Consider the following 20,146-nt stretch of genomic DNA (forward strand, 5'->3'; position numbering starts at 1 on the left):
CATCCACCGTTGGCGGCCATTTTATCCGCCTTGGCCAGGCGCGCGTCGCTCTCCCGATGACGCGCCACGTCGCGCGCGACGACGACGCTCCCCTCCGGCTTCGCCCGCCTCCCCTTTCCCTCCCCCCACCGGCCGCGCGCCGCGCCGTGGCACATGCGCAGTGCGCGGCGTGGTCGGCCGAGCCGGGTGTATGTGTGTGTGTGTGTGGAGGGAGGGAAGGAAGGAGGGGAGTCGGCGTCGCGGCGGCAGCGGGCGAGGCGAGACAAAGCGGCCGGGGAGGCGGGCCCGCGTCGAGTCGCTCCTCGCGGGAGAAAGACGAGGTGAGCGAAGGGAAGGGTCCGGCGCTCCGTGTGTATCTAGGTAGACATAGATATATATATGTGTGTGTGTGAGGGGAAGCGAAGCGCCTGTCTCCTCAGCCTCCCCACCCCCAACCCCGCGCGGACTCCTTTCGGCCGGCGAGGGACGCCTCCTGGCCCGCCGGAATCCTTCCGCTGGGACCAGGCCCACCACCTCAGGAGAGAGACACGGCGCGAGGAGGGGGGGGCGCCTTTCAGAGGCCGACCCCCCCCCTCCAAATAAGCGTGCGCCGGCCTTATTGTCTGTGAGGAGACCCTGAGGGGAAGAGAGAGAGAAACTACATTCACACACTTAATTCATTCCTGGGCCTTGAGGAACAACCCCCACCTCCCAGCAGCAACGCCTTATGCCCTCCCACTCTCTCTCTCTCTCTCCCCCTCCAGTGCCGGATGAGGAAGGGCTTCTCTCCCCACCCCCCCACCCCAGAAGGTGCTGGGCCGCCGCGCGTCCCTTCCTGGAGCGTGGCTTTGTCTGCCCCTCGGTTCGGTTCCTCTCTCAAACCTTTTCCTCCCCCCCCCCAAGCAACAACCACCACCACCCGCTTTGGGTTCTCCTTCCCCTGGGAAACGCCCTTGGGGTATGTCACCCCCACCCCAAATTTTATCAGTTTCATCCATAGGGGTCTTCGGCCTCCCCACGATAAAATATTTCAGACAGACAGACACACACACCCAAGTTGATGGGCATTGCCATTCAAATGGATCCATAGGGGTCTTGGATTTCCCCACAAAAAAAATACTTCAGACACACACCCACACCCAAGTTGATGGGCATTGCCATTCAAACGCCATTCAGATTGATCCACGGAATCAATTCATTCTTTAATGCTTTTCAGGTTTACACATTTCCCTAATTTTACCATCATTTTAGCATTCCAAAGCTTGCTTTCCCTCCCCCTCTTTCTGCTGTTGCTTAAATTTATTTTTTAATGTCTTCTGCATATCCAAATGAACTTAATTTGCTCATTTGTTCATCTACTTTAAATATATACTCTTAAAAAGCTGCAGGCTATTACAATAATCCTGCCAGATCCATGGGATCAATTACTTGAGGTGGGGCTTACCTGGCTGCCCCCCTCCCCCAATATTTTGTTCAAGTTGGCACACACACACAACCAATGCAATAGTCCTCTTTGCTGCTATGTTTTTTCCTTTTTTGGGGGGGGGGGTGTCCCAGACACACACTTTGTGGGTGGTCCCAGAGTGCTCTTCCTTCACCCTCCACTTACTGGAAGAGGAGGTAGGTGGGCTGACAACACACCTTTTCTGACAGCAAGCTTTGCTTCCCACCCCCCTTGCCCACTTTGCAAGCAGTTTCTCCCCCACCCCCCAAGTGACAAATGAGGGACCCTTGTGCAGAGTCTAACAGCAAAAGGTGCTAAGCTCTATTGGGCTAATCCTCTTAGCTTCCCAGGCAGAGGGGGAGGCACTTCCAGGGATTGTTTCTACTGTAGGGATGGGAAATTTAAGGCCACTTCCAGCTCTCCAGCAAATATATGTGCATCTGTGCAGTCATCACAGACCTAGAGCATTCAGCCTGTGGGGTTGTGGTTTGAGACTGGTTTCTTAAGGTCTAAGCACTTCTTCACAAGTGTTGGTTGAGGGACCCTGTAATTTATTAAATCACCCTGATGCAGAGTAATCAGAGTGTTAATAGCCATTCTGACCTTACAATTCAATCCATGGCATCTCCAGTTACAACTATCTCAGATATCAGGGGTGGGAGAGATCTCTGCTTGAGACCTTGGAGAGTGGTTGCTTGTCAACATAGGCAGGGGATCAATGGACTGAATTAGGGATCAATGATCTGGCAGCATTACACAAGTTTTTAATGCATGCACATGCACAACTAAGGGACAATTCAACCCCCACTTAAGCCCTCACATGGAGTTTGTCATAGACCACTTCCCAATGGCAGCTTCACAGTTTAAACTTTTCTTATATGTCATCCCAAATGTGTGAGGTTTCTTCATGCAACATCTTGCATCCTATACAACCAACTAACAATTGCCTGGAGTTGTGTATGTTTCAGCCAGATCGTGGACTAGGGAACATTTTAAATATTTGTTTGCTGTTTGGAGAGTCATAACAAGAAAGTGTTTTTTGCAGCCTTCATGTTTCATTTAAACTTGCCCTAGGAGAAATTGAGTAGGTGAGGGAATCTTATCGATCCAGCTTGTGCTAAAACAGCAGCACTGCTGGAAGAAAAAAATTCTTTGCTTACTAATTTCTTTCTTACTAAGGTTGTTGGTCTTAGGGATTCAAAACAAAAATCTGTAACAATAGCAGTTGTGTTTGGTTTGATTTTCATCTACTGGCAGAGTTTAGCCTCATAATAAGCCTCCCAGACTTGAGTCTATGGTCTAGAAGTCAGGTTCAACTTGTTTCCTGATCAAGCTGTGGAACTGCTTAATGATTTGGCTTGATAAATAGAGACTAGTATAAATTGTCCCTCAAACTGAATTATTTACTGTGGTGGGAGGACCTTGGTATTTTGAACTACAAACTATTTTCTATTTTAATCATAAATTAAAATAAATGAGGAATAACCTGATTGTTCTCCTTTTCCTTTCTTATATGCCAGATCCTTTGCACTTTTGCACAGGGTGCAAAGTTTGCAAGCTTGATGTGCTTTGTATAATGTGTGTGAAGCATTAAAGTCTCATTTCTTTCCATCTCATAAGTGGTACTTAAATGCCTGTGTTTCTGATGTCTGTATTATGCAGATATCATGCTTTTGAATGCATATCTAATGTGCAAGTATAACAGCTCTTTTAAGTGATTTAGAAAGATGTCCAGTGCTATTTGTTAAGGAAAAAAGTATAATGGCTCATATACTGGGACCTACAGCTGTTGGATTCCAACTCCCATCAGTCCCAGCCAGCATCAGTGATTGGCCAGGGAGATGGAAGCTGTAGTCCAACAACATCTGGTGGCTCCTTCCTCTAATATCATAAGCAGAACCATAGAAGTCTGAAAAGCTGTCTTCTGTAGGCAAACTAAGGCCCGGGGGCCGGATTCGGCCGAATCGCCTTCTAAATCCGGCCCACAGACCATCTGGGAATTGGCGTGTTTTTACATGAGTAGAATGTGTGCTTTTATTTAAAACGCATCTCTGGGTTATTTGTGGGGCATAGGAATGTGTTCATCCCCCCCCCCCATTATAGTCCGCCCCCCCCCCCAAGGTCTGAGGGACAGTCGACCTGCCCCCTGCTGAAAAGGTTTGCTGACCCCTGTAGTAGGAGCTGCAATTGAAATATGGCTTCCTTGCGAGTAGTCTTGGTGAGAAGTTGGAATTCTGTCCTGTGGCTCATCAATGTATATGCATCCTGTGTGAATGCTTTCTAGTATTTTTTAGCTTTTGTAATTCATGAAATATAAAAATACAAGTAGAAAAATAATTATTATATTCTTTGCTTCCATTTAAGAGTACATAGAATTGTAGCCTAAATTTGAAACGTGAAACTAGTTAATTGTAACTAAATCAAGTCCCATTTTTAGCATCCCCCCCCCCCCCGAAGTAAATCTCATTTTGTTCAATGGAGCTTCCTTGCAAATAACTGGAAAGAATTGTAATCTTAGCTTGACTGGTAGAGCATAAGAGCCCTTAATGTCAGGGTTGTGGGTTCGAACCCCACATTGTGGGAAAGATTCCTGCTTTGCAGGGGGATAAACTAGATGACCCATTTGCCCCTTCCAGCTCTGCAGTTCTATGATTCTGTGACTCCAGCTGGATGGAGTCCATGTTAGCAATTTCAGAATAATTACCACTACTACCTCAGGTTTTCGATTCGGAATAATCAAAACAGACCCCTTTTGCACCCTGAGTGCAACATACTAGAGTGTTGAGGAGTAACCACCCAGATTAGTATTGCATATAGTTAGCAATTTGTTAACATTTTCGAAATAGGAACTTCAGCGGATTATCCATGTACTTAGGTCAGCCTTGTATGTAACAACTTGTCTTGTAGCCCTAGATGACCAGGAATTCAGTGCAAACAAGTTCATGTGGGCTGACAGGAGGAACGGATCACTTCATCCATCCCCTTTTCACCTTCCTCCTAAACCAACATGGAAATGCAGCTGGCTGGAGAGGACAGCTGGATCATTGTCCTTTTTTTCACCAGTTCCCTTGGCAGAAGGCTTTTTTTGCTAATCGGCTAAGAGGCTAGTGTTTCCATATTGGTTGCTGCTTTGTAGCCAGCATAGAAACACAGGTTAGTTATTTAATATTTATTAATTAATTTGCAGGGTAGTAGCACAATCCTGTGCATGTCTAGTCAGAAATAAGTCACTTTTGAGTTCAATAGGCCTTACTTCTAGGTAAACTTATATAGGATTGCACCCTAACATTTGTGTACTAATTTGCAAGGCTGACATATGTTGATAGAAAAAGTCACAGTTGTAAACAACTAAAAGCTCCTTCATCCATTGCCTCACGGACTTATACGATAACCCTAGGTAATGTTATATCTGCGGTGGGCTTAGACACTCTCCTTTAATTTACAGAGACCACAGGCTGAAAAAAGTGTTGATTAAAAAATAATAATTTTGCATTGTTATATTTTACACCTATTTTAGCACCATCATCTCATCTACTCAAATTTCATTATTTTAATCTTCCAGTAGTTTCTAGATTTTGCCTGTTAACAGAATAATTATTTACATCCCTGTAATTTTTGCAGAACGGGCTAGTGTAGGCCACTTCTTCTTCTTTGGTGATCACTCACAGCTGAGTAAGATTGTCTTCCATAAACACGGTTTTACCAGTGAGTCCTTAAGTGACTGTAGAGGCCAATTCTGGATCCACACGTCCTTCCACAGTGGGGACATAGGTTTTTGGGTGGGAGTTGGTCACGGTGAGGGTTTGCCAAGCCCTCCTTTTAGCACATTTCTCCCTTGCATCCTGAGTTTGAGTGTTCTTAAAGTCCACGACACCTTTGGTAAAGGCTGTTCTGCAATTGGAGCGCGCTCAGGCCAGTGTTTCCCAGTTTTCGGTGTTTGTACAGTGGTGCCCCGCAAGACGAACGCCTCGCAAGACGGAAAACCCGCTAGACGAAAGGGTTTTCTGTTTTGGAGGCGCTTCGCAAAACGAATTTCCCTATGGGGTTGCTTCGCAAGACAAAAAAATCTTGCGCGGCCCCACGGGTTTTTTTCGCTCCCCCCCCCCTTTTCCTAAGCCGCTAAGCCGCCTATCAGCTGTTTCGCTGATAACCCGCTTAACAGCTGATCGCGAAAAGCCGCTAGACCGCTGTAGCGCTAATCCGCTAAGCTGTCAATGGGCTTGCTTCGCAAGACGAAAAAACCGCTAGACGAAGAGAATCGCGGAACGGATTCTTTTCGTCTTGCGAGGCACCACTGTACTACATTTTTAAAGATTTGCCTTGAGAGAGTCTTTGAACCACACCCAAAGTAGTTATATGGGTTGCTTTTGATAGGCTTTGGATATACTTGTGCTTGAAATTTGGAAGTGCAATATTTGTTAAAAACGAAAATATCCTGACCAGTTTAGAAACTATGAACTATGGGATGACATATAGCCTCCAGTATATATACTCTTTTCCTGTCCATCTTTATAATCAATCAATCAATCAATGCATGCTGGAACAGTCTCTGGTTTCCAGTTGTGTACCTGTTTCCATTCTGGATCTATGCAGCTTCATGCTTCATTGTGTTAATTTATAAATGATCTTTTAAATTGCATATTGTTACAAAACAGGACAGTTGTTGTGTGCTGTTCTAAGATCTTGCTCACATACTATATTTGTCTGATATCCAACATTAGTCATATTTGGAGTAATCTCATTTGAATCAATACATTTTAAGTAACTTGACATGGCGGTGGTGAAGGATGCATATTAAAAGTTACAAAAATAAGATGTGAGTAAGGTTTGATGCATTAGAAGTGACTATATGCAGAAAAGTGGGTATCTTTTATACACTTAGGTCAAAAACAAAGGGCATGGATTTAGGTCTCTCTTCTTTCTCCCTCTCTCCTTTCCCTCCAGATCTGGAGATTGTCTCTGAAATGAAGCCAGGGAAAGACAATAGGCCGAATAGGTGAGTGCCCTGTCAACCATATTTATTTTCATTGACTTGCTACATTTTCCACGTGAAATTATTGTTTTTAAAAAATGTATCCAGCCTTCCTATATGTGCAGTTCTCAAAGCGGATATTGCTGATAAAAACAAGTAATAATACATAGTATCACTAGAAATAAAACTTCTAATAGCATCATTCAAATACAAAAGCAGCAAAACCAGAAACAAATCCCAATAAGAGAACCAATCTGCCTATCACCACAGAGGACAAAGGCATGTGGAAATAAGTGTCTAGTCTGGTTTCTAAAGACAGAGAGGAAGAACAGTGGCTGGATATTCTGAGGCGAAGAATTTCATAAACCAGGTGTCGTCACTGTGGGTGCTTTTCTTATGTATCCACCTGCTGTTCTTCAATAAATAGTGGGAAATAGAGCAGGGGCTCTAAATAATGTGAGTGGGTTCATAGGGGAGAGATGGTCTTAAAATATCCAGTGCCTAAAGTATTTTTTAAAAATCAACGCCAACATTTTAAAATGGACTTGAGCAGATTAACATCAAGAGAAGAATGATGTAATCAAAGCATTGAGTTGCTAGCAGGCTGCTTTAAATCCTTTTGTCAAATTTTCCATGAAAGTTAATTGTCTGAATAAGTTGCAATGGAAGTGAAGCTGCTGTGCTACTAATAATTCAGCATGGTTCTTAAAGAATTTTTGGTGTGCCAGTGTTGCAGGGATACTTTGACTTCCAACTATATTAGGTAGTTTCTAAATGCTTCACCATTTCAGTTGGAGCTTCTTTCTTAACTTGAAGGTAATTAAATTGCTCAGTTTTTGAATTCAAATAATTGCTAATAATCTGAGTGATACATAGACACTGCAATCAACCATGGCTTGTTGTGAGGAGAGTGCAGTACAATAGACCTCTGTGTTCCCTTCTTCCTTTACCTGTACCAGGGGGGTGGGGAATTTTAATACTTCAGGTGCAGTTTGCAAAACAAACCACATTTTCATGTTTTGTTCAATTATGGGAAATTTGTGCTCAGATGAAACAGGAAGTTTCAAAGTTTTGAACCTCATTCGCTGCACATAAAGGAAGAGGTTTGTCATTAGGTCTGAATTGAGTCATACTATCATTCCTAAGAGAATGATGCCTGGATTAAAAAAATAAATCATTAAACATACTCAAAAGTAGTTAATGCAGAATAATGAGGAAAATATAAAATGAGTGTTATTTGTCTTTGTACAGGGTTTCAGAGAATGTGGACATCTTTCTTCAATAAATCAAAGAAACTGAAAAATTCAAGTTTGTCTATCCACATGGGCTTAATGAGAAGGATGAAACCTACAAGGTAGGTGAAAAATTACAAAATGCACCAAACATTTTCAGATTACTACAAATTACTACAAATTTGGGAGGTAAATTGAAACTTTTGTTTCAAATAAAAAGGGATGCATTTAGGAAATTGCAATTTAGAGGTTTTTATTGGTCTTATCTTAGCCTCTTGCTTGTTGGGGGGAAAGAATTCTGCAGTTTCCTCCTTTAGTAGTAAGTACCTGCCTGCTCTGAGCCACCACTCTTTACCCTCCATGCACGCTAAATTCTATGGGAGTCAGCATTATGAGAAAGTAGATGAAATGAAATATAAGAAGCTAGGGATTTTGGCTTAAATGTAACATGATTTACATTTAAATCATGCCGGACTGCTAGAAATCAGACTGACTTAGCAAAAAATCTTGAAGGTGGAGACTGCTCAGTTGCAGTGTAAACCATGACATGGGCAGTCTGGCATTTTCATGTGTTCCTGTCTCTAAATTGTCCTCTCTAGGGTAATTATGGATAGCTCTGCTGATTTCACTTTTCTCAATAATAAGTAAAATGTAGACTTTACAAATATCATTGTTTGAAGTGGTTGAGAGTGGAATTGAACAACTCCTGGATTTATCCCAACAATTAAGTATTGGAACCTTCTTTAAAGAAGATGCATATTTTACCAACTCTGCTATTCAGAACTTAAAACTACGTATGAAGAAAAGGGGAATATTAAGGGGAAACAACCCTCTTAATTAAATATGTTCATTCTTAGCTGATATCTCAATGAAAACAAACTTAAAAGATGGAAGATTTGATAGGAACATATCTGTCTTGCCAATTTAGCCTCAAAGACAAATGGTGAATGTTTTGTGGCTAATAAAAACCTCATTAAATGTTGTTATTAAGTATTTTTATTATAAGATCTAACACCTACTCATTTCAGTTAATATTGAAATTAACAGTTGAGTCAGCATGAATGTCATTCCTTTTTGATAGTTGCTATGGACTAGTAGCAATGGAATACACTCCCATGAGTGATAGTTTCGGCATGGAAATTAGACTGTTTTCATATTAAATGGATAGAAATTCTGGAATCTTTGAGAGATGCTAAAACATCTTTGAGAGATGTTAAAAACCCCACACAGAGTAGACCACAGTCCAAAGACATATCCTACAGGTTTAGGGTTAAGCTTGTGGAACTAGACTAAAATACAGTACATGAAAAGTCCCCCCCCCCCTTTCCTGTGGTGCTTATCCTCTTTTGTTTCCTGTCTGTTTGCCTTATTTTATTAGAATAAACTAAGTTGCTATGTTAGTGTCCATGTCTCTGCTTAGATAGGGAGAATCCTGAGTATTATAGCAGGGAAACTAGGGAAACTGTAAACTAGATGGCCAATGTAGTCTTAGCACCAAATTAACATGCCATGTCCATTCACACACCTGCCTCCCTCAAAAACTTACTAAAGGGGAAGCAAGAGTTGGGGCTGTTTCCATCACCTTAAATTATGGAGTGAGAGCAATGGCGGAAGTAATGAAAGTGGGAATGGTAGCATAACTTAGCAGCCAGCTTTCTGCGACTTAGACTGATCAATTTTTAACTCCTGGGCCTGTGAAAAGGCAAATTTACTGAATCTAAAATGATCTGGGCCTGAATGGGAGAATGCTTGGAAATCCTCTGTATTCTTCCTTGTGCCCTACTGAAGAAAGGGAAGATATATGTAATAAATAATAAACAAATTTTGGATGGGAGAGAAGCTGGAAATAGATGGGTTATCTGTACAGCAACCACAAAGTGACTCCACCTATTTCTCCATTCTTTCCCACACAGACAAAAAAATAAGATAACAGTGTAAGTAATAAAACGTACAACAATCGCCTGGTTCATTCCCTTTGTTCAGCTGACATGTAGATTTTTCAAAGAGTTTATCTGACATCAGTATGTCATAAGCCTATTCTGCTTCTCACTTATCATGGTTTTGATTATTTGTTGAATAAGTTCTTGTTTATTTTTTCTACAACATTTAAGCTTAGATAGTTTTAAGTAGAGACTGTTAATTGGGTGACAGACAAATAATGGCTGGGACCAAAAAAAAACTTTGACTAAGGTGTTTTTCACCTTTCTTTCTCAAAGTTTCCATATATAATGTAAGCCAAAATACTTTTGAACAGGACTGTACCTGCAGAGACAGCTTGCGAAATGTTAAAAGAGTGTTCACCAAAAAGGCAGGGTTGATAACGGTTCATATCTGACATGATTAAGCTCTTGGATACATCTGAACTAGTTGTTTGGGTTCTGGCTGTTACATATACTTTCTGCAAATTTATTTTCAGATATATTCTGCATACAGAGATTTTGTGGAATTAAGTTTCTTCTGAAATGTGTGTGTGCTCTTTTCTCTTAATTTATAAGAGCAGTGATGTTTAATGGCAAAACGAGGAGGTAAATAAGTAATCATTCATTTTAAGCATATGAAGTAAGATGCAGTTACACATTTTCTTTTTTTTTTCTAGATGATGTGAGCGGATTGAAATTTGAAAAGAATATATGATTTTTAGAGGAAGAAACTCAACATGATTCTAATGATCCTCTCATTAGGTTTTTTCCCATAACATGAAGCATTTTGCAGCATCGCTCATCAAAAATAATACATGACCTGGAAATCTCATGATCCCGGGGGAGAAATGAGATTGTGTGCATTAAACCACATGCTCTTTCATAAGTTTGTGTAATAAACATTTCTTATCAAACTACAAATACAAACTTATGTTCCACATCCTTCCTTTTGTATGACTTAAGAGATACAATTTAAATCCAATTCTAAGAATTCACTAAGTTATGAAGAAGCAGCAGAAATAACTGAGGTCAATCATGGATACAAATAGGTCAGATTCTCCACAAATTGATGATAATTTTATGATGGATAAAATCAACAGTTTAAAAGTGGAACCAGAAGATGATAGTAATTTTGCTTTAGAAACAATAGATATAAAAACTGAGCAAGAGGACTTGAGACAGACAGATAGCAGTGATGAACAAGACGATAGAGAAAAGAATTTCATCCATAACAATTCAGGCAAATATATCTCTGCAGAAAATGAAGATGATTATGGATCTCTCTTTTCCCAGTACAGCAGCACCCTTTATGATGTAGCAATGGAAGCTGTCACACAGAGCCTTCTTTCAAGCAGAAATATAAGTTCCCGAAAAAAGTCTCCTGCTTGGAACCATTTCTTCATATCTCCTAGAGACAGCACTAAAGCAATATGTATGTACTGTATGAAAGAATTTAGCAGGGGCAAAAATGAAAAAGACCTAAGTACAAGTTGTCTCATGAGGCATGTGAGGAGAGCTCATCCCACTGTGCTCATTCAGGAAAATGGAAATATGGCATCTATCTCTTCCTTTTCTTCACCTACATTATTAATCCCACCACAGCCTGCCGATGTTGGAGATTTAACTAGTGTGCTTGCCCCCATAAAATTAGTTAAGAAAACCGTTTCCAAGATTCCATCCCCAGATCAAATAACTGAGGAGTCTGTTCCCGTAGTTTCTACTGAAGAGATGCCTTCAGACATGTTACATCCTGAAAAGAGCAATAAAGAAGGCAGTGGTGGATTGTGTCAACCCTTTCCCAACAACCAATGTGAAGAAACAGTGGAAAATGTAGCAGAGAAAACGGTCCAGGTTCCTAAGAGTACATCTGGGTCCAGAAGAAGGTCTGCCGTCTGGAAACATTTCTATTTGTCTCCTTTAGATAATTCAAAAGCTGTTTGCATCCACTGTATGAATGAATTCAGTAGAGGAAAGAATGGGAAAGATCTTGGAACCAGTTGCTTAATACGACACATGTGGAGAGCCCATCGTTCTATTGTTCTACAAGAGAATGGAGGTGGTTCAAGCATACCTCCTCTGTACTCTGCATCTCCAACTTTGTTGCAACCCATACTGCCTTCAGATGGCGATCCAAACTCTGGGTCATCTCCTGCAAAAGTAGCTAAGGAACCAACATCTATATGCTCTTCTCCGGACAGAATGGCAGAAGAAAACAATTCTTCTCTTCCTTTGGGGGATACACTTATGGAGGACTCCTCGTTGTTGTCGTCATCTGAAGATATAGGTGAAGCTTCTTTAGTTTCTTCCCCTGAAAAAAGCCCTTTGATATTTGAACACGGCTCTGTTTTTCATCAGAATAAACGAATGATGCGAAAGCTGAAGTCTGAGGTATGGCATCATTTTTCTTCGTCTCCAGGCGACAGTCTGAAAGTTGTGTGTAGACACTGCAATTGCATCATCAATCGCGGGAAAAAGGGTGATGTAGGCACAAGTTGTTTGACGAGACATTTATACAGACGTCACCCTGAAGTCGTCGGGATCCAGAAGAGCTTTATAGATGTGAGTTTAGCAAATTCTCCTTATGCTACCTTGGCTTCTGCAGAATGCTCATCGTCAAAATTGACTGACTTACCCACAATGGTTTCTAATGAGAGACAAGTCATATTTCCTGTCAGTAGCAAAAAGACCTCAAAACTGTGGAATCATTTTTCAATTTGTTCTGCTGATTCAACTAAAGTAATATGTATGCACTGTGGACGTACAATAAGTCGAGGGAAAAAGCCAACCAATCTAGGTACAAGTTGCCTTTTAAGACATTTACAACGGTTTCATAACAATGTCCTCAAACCAGATGCCTCCGAGCCAGTATTGTCCTCTTCTGCAAATAGTCACGTGCCACTGAGCACAGATCTGTTGGGGTCGTCATCTTTCGATGAAACCAACGACAAGTTTTCTGACACTCACCCTGTTGCCAAAAAAATCACCAGTCTTGTAGCAGAAATGATTGCACTTGACCTTCAGCCATATTCTTTTGTAGACAATATTGGCTTTAATCGATTGCTTGAATTCTTGCAGCCTCAGTATTCGTTGCCTTCGCCATCTTATTTTTCCCGTACTGCAATTCCTGATATGTATGATAGCGTAAAAGAAATAATCGTTTCACATCTGAAAGAAGCTGAAAGCGGAGTAGTCCATTTTACATCGGGAATATGGATGAGCAACCAAACTCGAGAATATCTTACCCTTACTGCTCACTGGGTAACGTTTGAGTCTAGGGTTCGACCACAGTGTGAAGATTACCATTGCTCCGCTCTTTTAAATGTATCGCAGATTGATTGTGACTACAACGGCATCAGCATTCAGAAGCAGCTAGAATATTGGTGGGAAGCCTGGATCGCATCGATTGGGCTTCAGGTTGGGATTACTGTTACAGATAATCAGACTATTGGAAAGACTTTAAATGAAGGGGAGCATTCAAGTGTGCAGTGCTTTGGTCACACGGTTAACCTCATAGTAACCGAAGCTATTAAAAGCCAGAGAATGGTTCAGAACCTGCTTAGTATTGCAAGAAAGATCTGTGAGCGGGTTCATCGGTCAGCAAAAGCAAGGGAGAAACTGGCAGATCTGCAGAAGGAGTATCACTTGCCGCAGCACCAGCTGATCCAAGACGTTCCATCAAAGTGGAACACGTCCTTCCATATGCTTGAACGCCTAATTGAACAGAAAAGAGCAATTGATGAAATGTCCGTAGAGTGCAGCTTCAGGGAGTTAATAAGCTGTGATCAGTGGAAAGTAATGCAGTCTGTCTGTCACGCACTTAAACCGTTTGAAGTGGCAAGCCGAGAGATGAGTACACACATGTCCACTCTAAGTCAAGTAATTCCAATGATTCATATACTCAACCGGAAAATTGAGCTGCTGTTTGAAGAAACGATGGGCATCGATACCATGCTAAAGTCCTTAAAGGAAGCTATGGTGAGTAGACTGTCCTCCACACTTCATGATCCACGGTATATTTTTGCTACACTTTTGGACCCTCGTTATAAAGCTTCCTTATTCACCGAAGAGGAGGCAGAGCAGTATAAACAGGACTTAATCAGGGAGCTGGAAATACTAAACGCTACCTCAGATGATGAGAAACCTGTTTCCAATGGCTGTGGTACAGGTTCATCATCTAAAAACTCTTACGGGGACAATAATCTTTGGTCACTTATGGAAGACATGAAAAAAGCGAAAGCTCCGAAAGAAAAGGCCAAGTTGCCAGAAGAGATGGTGCTTTTGTACTTGGAGGAAGAAGTACTTGAGCATAACTGTGATCCCCTAACTTACTGGAACTTTAAGAAATCATCTTGGCCAGTACTGTCGAAGTTAGCAGTTCGATTCCTCGGTTGTCCTCCAAGCATTGTCCCATCCGAGAGATTGTTCAGTACATCCAATGAAAACATCAGCTTTAGTCAGTCAAGGCTAGCAATGGAACACTTTGAGAAACTTATATTTTTGAAAGTAAATCTTCCTTTGATATACTTCCAGTATTGAACAAGCTGCCAGTCTAAAAAAATTGTTGCTCACTGGGTAATTACTGTATTTGTAACTTGGATTGTTAAATTGCTCCAGAAGGGGCCATGTATGACATCTTAATCAGTGACTGTAGTTCCAAATTCTAGTTTTATTTTTAAGCTTTCTATATGTCTACATGTGCCTTATTAATAGTCCTTCAGGCCAGATATTGTATATATGTGTTTTTTTTAAGTTCACATTAGAATTTAGACATGTCTTTGTCCTGATAATACAAATTATGTTGGTTTTAATTGAGAATTGTAAATGAAGTTTTAAAACAGTTTGAATAGAATGGCAAAGAAAAAGATGTAAACAGTTCTATTATGTAGTTTTTTATTCAATTATGTAAAAACCATAAACCAGGTACTGTATATTAGTTGAAATTTGCTTTAATTACACAAAACATTTTGTAGCTGTCAGAAGAAAGCTGTACATAAAGGTGGAATTGAAGCCATCTTTCTATTTAGCAGGTTTTAACTGCAGGCCTAATGTACTTAAAGGGTAATGATGATATTCAAGTGTGATGTATGTGTACTAAGGGTGGCTATTGAATTAGTATTTGACTAAATTAAATTTAGAGGTATTACGGAACATCATTTATACAGTAATCTATAATCTTGCCATTCAGTGGTCCCTATTCAGGTTTTTTTTTACACTGTAACTGAATTAGAGCTTGAGTATTTATAAGGTCTTTGGGATGTTTATTTTCAATTTTTTCCAATTAATGTTTGTTATTTAATACTGTTTATTGAAAGGTAAAATATAAAGAGTAGGTATTATGCTAAAGCCTTTAAAAATTGAGTGCAACAAGACATCCGATACTTCTTGGTGTAAAAATTAAGTCTTGGTTTCCCGTGTAATTGAAAAAATGTGCATGACATCCTCTTGCATTCCTGTTAAAAGAATATGATTCTCTATGAATATAACCCTTGCAGTTTGGTGCCCTGCCTAGAATATTATATAGTAGATCTGACCCATAATTGACAGTGTCCATCAGGCAAATAAAATATTGTAGAACCCTTTAAACCTCAAACTGAGGTAAGAATAGCCAGCATTTTAATTGTAAACAGTATGGTCTCAACTTTTTTTTAATATTAAGATTTGTCTCCCCATTTTTTGTGCATTGATGAAATTCTTTAGGGGAAATGAATTGACTATGACCTTTAGAAAATATGTAGTTTTGTTAAAATACTGTACCTCTGCCTAATTTTTGCATTTACTATGTTTTAGTGTATTTATAAATGGTGAACTCAGTTTCTGAAATTAAACCTCTTATTTGCAATTTTTAGAGTGAGTTGAATTACCCTATTTTCTCTTCAGAGTGCAGTGAGGATTTCTGGTGGAAAAGTACTTTTAGGAATATGCAGAAGTATAGCAAATGCACGGGGTTACATTAAATAAGAATTGGGGAGGGCACTTCTGCAATCTTTCAGTCAAAATTTTCTTACTTGTATTTTTTTGGGTCTCAGTTGGATTCCATTACTTAAACTACCAGTTGCAGTAAATGATATATGTGACCTAGCAGTTGCATTAAGAAACATATAGTGATAAGTACTGGTTAGAGATGTCAGTCTGCAATCACACATTAGAACACAATGCTGAAGAGCTGCTTTACTTAAAAAACAAAGCCAAAACATTTTGCCATACAATATTCTGTTTATCCCATTCTATTCTAAATGCACAATATTTAAAAACACTATATAGACTAGAATGGAATCAATTTATGAAAAAATATTATTTAAGAAAATGCATTGAAAACACTTTACTAACAGATGCAGGACAACACCTAAGGCAGATGAGGGTTTTATTTTCATACAGGTCTAAATTATGGCTGGTTTTGCCTAACCACAGGTTGTTTAAATGTATGAGCCCAGCCCAGCAACCATGGTTTGTTTTCTCCCAACAAATTTGTTATTATAATATGTTCAAGTTCTTACCTTCCCTTCACTTCAAGGTTCCAGGGTGGTTTACAACAATATGAAAATACTAGATTGTAAATTGTTTTACTTGATTTTTAATCAGAAGAATACAGTGGGTCCTCTCTGGAGTCAAAGGCCAGGGTAAAGAGGTGTTTTCTTCAGCATATGATAAGGTACCAGATACATGACTCTTGGAGAGGGAATTTCACAATGAATATTCTCTTCCGGGCTGCCACAGAAATACCTTCCCCCAGACTGCCATCCCCAAATGAGAATAGTGGAACCACAAAGAGGGTCTCCTCTGCAAATCCTCTGCAAATGTTAACACCATAAGGTCTGTACTCTTTTAATGTGAAGCCATGGCTTGTTGGCTTAGCTTATGGACCATGACTTGTTTTAATGATGGTTTGGCATTATGTCTGAATCCTGTAACCTTCCTTAACTGGTTTGAGCTCAATCCCAGACGTCCACCAATCTCCAAAGACATGAGCAGCTAGAAAACCAAGATTTGGAGAAACAAGCCAACACTTCTTTGATCTGTGGTTTGTGGAATAAACCATGGCTAACCATGGCTTTCAGGGACGCGGGTGGCACTGTGGTCTAAACCACAGAGCCTAGGGCTTGCCGATCAGAAGGTTGGCGGTTCGAATCTCCACGACGGTTTGAGCTCCCATTGCTTGGTCCCTGCTCCTGCCTACCTAGCAGTTCGAAAGCACGTCAAAGTGCAAGTAAATAAATAGGTACCACTCCAGCGGGAAGGTAAACGGTGTTTCCGTGTGCTGTTCTGGTTCACCAGAAGCGGCTTAGTCATGCTGGCCACATGACCTGGAAGCTGTATGCCGGCTTGGCCAATAAAGTGAGATGAGCGCCGCAACCCCAGAGTTGGTCACAACTGGACCTAATGGTCAGGGGTCCCTTTACCTTTAACCATGGCTTTCAGGGGTTAAAATTATTGCTACTGTAGGGAAAGAGTCAAACTGCCAGTCACCCAAAATCAACTTGAAGTGAGCTCAATGGATTGCACATTTCTGCTGGTATTTCTAACTCTGAATGCTTAGCATATGGTATTGGAAAGGCTGCTGTTTAAACAATAAAAATAGTGAACACCGCAGTCTTGATCCTGGCCTTCATGCTTGAATAATGTGATTTGTAAAATGAGTTTTGTTTACGAACTGATAGATATTACCTATTCTATTCTGTCATAATTATTGAGGTATAACCTCTGTATTTAAAGTAGTTTATTGAAAATTAGAGTGGGGTACAGGAATGCACATTGGGAAGTAAATCCATCAAAGGTAATCAGTGGTGGACCCACATTTAACCAGTGACATGTTTTATTTGGATTTGAGCTAACAAGATTGCAAAAAACCTTTTCCCCTAGGCTCTGATGTTGGCCAGATACCTTTCAACTGACTTCTTAAGAAAAGGGTGTTTTGAGTTGCTGGGGCAAATAGGGGTGATAGGGGATGAACTGCTGGACTTTACTGGCAAATGGAAGACATAGCAGATACCTGGGGCCAAATGGGATCTGTCCAAAAGTTAATTAAGATCCAAGGGGGGATCCAGGATACCAGGATAGCTTAACATCTGTTATGGGTGGATTATGGGGTTTTCAGGAGCAGTCGGGAACACTGACTCTCAAAATTGGGACAAAGATGGCAGTATTAGCAGCCAGGGCTTTAACCATATTGATGGTCCTACATGGAGACGTGTCGGATAGCATCAGATGCATCCATTGAGAGAAGGCAAGTGATATTTACAGAAGCCTCTACCATTTTCCATTGGGATTCAGCCCTGGGAATCATTTAACATTCCTAACTTTGGAGGGGGGGGGGAGTACCTGTCCGTACATCTCATCGACTCAACCAATATTTGAAGGCAAGCCAAATCTATGTGGCCATTAAGCTCTTATTCCAGGGGTCAAAAAACACATGAGACGTAACCGGCTGTGTTCTTAGATAAATAAGATATACTATTCATAGTATCAAATTGTAAATTTCAACAGGAGTAACTCAAAGTTCAACAAACGAACAAAGCAGAAGACCCAGTGGATCAGATCATTCTATAGTCAGTTCATGCATAAGGTCCTTCCGTGTAATGGCGTCCATTCCACCTGTCTGTTCATAAAGTCCAAACCATCCACATGAAAGGTTGTTACAGTTCCACAAAATCCTTTCACAAAGTCCGAGACAAGGATTTCCGGAATATTGGCCTTGTTTCACCGTCCTGGGCTTCATCAGTAGTTAAAGCTCATATGTGCTATTACGGGACAGTGGATCTTATGGCATAGTAGTAGCTGCGTAGTTACGTCTCATGTGTTTATTGAGTATGCCTTACGTGACCATAGGTTTGTTGTTGCTTATCCAGGGGTCAGCAACCTAAGGCCCATGGGCCAGAAGCGGCCCATGGAAGTTGTTTGACCGGCCCATGAGTCACCCCTGAACCACGTTGCCCACCCGCTGCGCTTGGACTCGCTTCCGTGGCGCCGGAAATCACATCTGCGCAGCCACCGGAAATTGTGAGCACGCGCATGACTGATCTGGCCCAGGCAAAATAAACCTTGCCGACCCCTGCTCTTGCCTGTTGTCACAACTAGTGACTGCACATACTTGGAGCAGCAGGTATTCCCCAAATCGTGTGAAATACCATGGGAACCGGCACTCGTGGAAGAAGTAGGCTCCCCCCCCCAGTGGGGGGGGGGGGTTATTTAAAAGGAGTTATTCCAATTGGTGTTTGAAAGGAGTTAATTCAATAGGTGTGTCTTATTAGCAAGGTCTGGTACAGTCAGCAAGACTACAATACCTGATATTCATGTTACAGTGCTGGCTGAAACAGCATTATGATAGCACATAATGCTGCTTCCATGTGGGTTACTACCTCACCTGCCCTTAGTGAAACCAGCTGCTGCTGAATACCTGAATAAATCACACACCTAGGAAGAACTATTGCACTCTTCTCTTTGACGCAGAATAAAATTGATCACATGTGTGGCAGAGGGAGAAGAGAACTGCAGGACAGCAGGTGAACTGGTTTTGCAGGTTGGCATTTGATGCACTGAGATAAATTTTCACCCTGCTCATGCTGTGCTAAGGCTACGCCCAAAATTATGAACCCGGGTGCTCAGCTCTCTTTGAATGAAAATAAAGTTCGTATGCATAATTTTAAGAAGCATCTTAAAGAATGCTTAAAGAATACAGAAATACCTTTTCCTCAAAGGGGCAGCTCAGTGTCCCTGCCAGCTGGTTTCAGGCTATTGGCACAATTGTTAAGTTGACTCTAAACCCATTTCTTTCCACGAGGTGCTGTATTGTGGTCACACTGAAAATGTGCTTCAATCGCTAATCTTGTTCAGTTGAAAATTCCCACTGTATTTCTCTACCACTTGAAAAGCACATTTTTTAAAATTAAAACAAGCAAGGAAATGTTGGCTTTATTAAAAGGTGGCTTCACCGCAACGACAGATTAATGAGGCTTTGCATTTCGCAGCCAGAATTCCCAAAATGAGCTGCGATGATTAAAACATGCACACAAAAATTATCCCCAGCTTAGTTGGGGGTAGCATGGTGTCAATAGTGCCAAGATTGCAGGTTCGATCTCTGTATTGGGTCAGACCAGATGATCCTCAGGGTCCCTTCCAACTCTTATGATTTGATGCTTCTATTAAATATGGTATGGTATTTTACTCCTAATTTACGTTTGGATAGCTCTCATTAGCACCTTGAAGGTGTTAGCTTGATTTTGTTCCTTTTTTGAGGGGGTCGTCCATTGTGATATATTAATTAAACTATCGCCTGCTTGCAAAAAAGACTAGGGAGCTAGTTCAGAAATGTTACCGGTAACAGGATACAGGGAATGTTAAAACGCCTGTATTTGGGCCCAGCACATATGGCTGTTGTGTTTGAATTGTGCCTTTGCACCTTCAGTAGATACAAGCATCAATCAGAGTCACATCACCATAGCTGTCAACTTACAGATTTGAAAATAAGGGACCAGCAGCCTTGAAAATAAGGGACTAGCAGCCAAAATAAGGGATTTTAGTCAACCAGTTAAAAGGGACCAGGTAATTTTGGAGAGCAGCGCCGGTTTTTAGCCCTTCGTTTACAGAGGTTGCTGCTCAAGACACC

At 41.0% G+C, this 20,146-nt stretch overlaps 1 protein-coding gene across 3 annotated transcripts; it reads left to right on the forward strand.

The window, feature by feature from the left end:
* The first annotated feature begins 175 nt into the window (after window positions 1-175).
* ZBED4 (zinc finger BED-type containing 4) lies at window positions 176-15,391 on the forward strand. 3 transcript variants are annotated; one of them, XM_028746477.2, is made up of 4 exons: window positions 176-360; window positions 6,368-6,419; window positions 7,647-7,749; window positions 10,224-15,391. In XM_028746477.2, exon 4 carries the CDS (start codon window positions 10,582-10,584, stop codon window positions 14,080-14,082), a length of 3,501 nt encoding a protein of 1,166 aa, XP_028602310.2. In that variant the 5' UTR covers window positions 176-360; window positions 6,368-6,419; window positions 7,647-7,749; window positions 10,224-10,581; the 3' UTR covers window positions 14,083-15,391. The 3 variants fall into 3 exon arrangements, with proteins under 3 accessions (XP_028602310.2, XP_028602308.2, XP_028602309.2); XM_028746475.2 differs by having other exon boundaries at window positions 176-320; XM_028746476.2 differs by lacking the exon at window positions 176-360 and adding an exon at window positions 4,367-4,576.
* Window positions 15,392-20,146: the final 4,755 nt, after the last annotated feature.

This window comes from Podarcis muralis, chromosome 10 (genome assembly GCF_964188315.1).
Source record: "Podarcis muralis chromosome 10, rPodMur119.hap1.1, whole genome shotgun sequence".
In the NCBI taxonomy this organism is placed as follows: Eukaryota; Metazoa; Chordata; class Lepidosauria; order Squamata; family Lacertidae; genus Podarcis; species Podarcis muralis.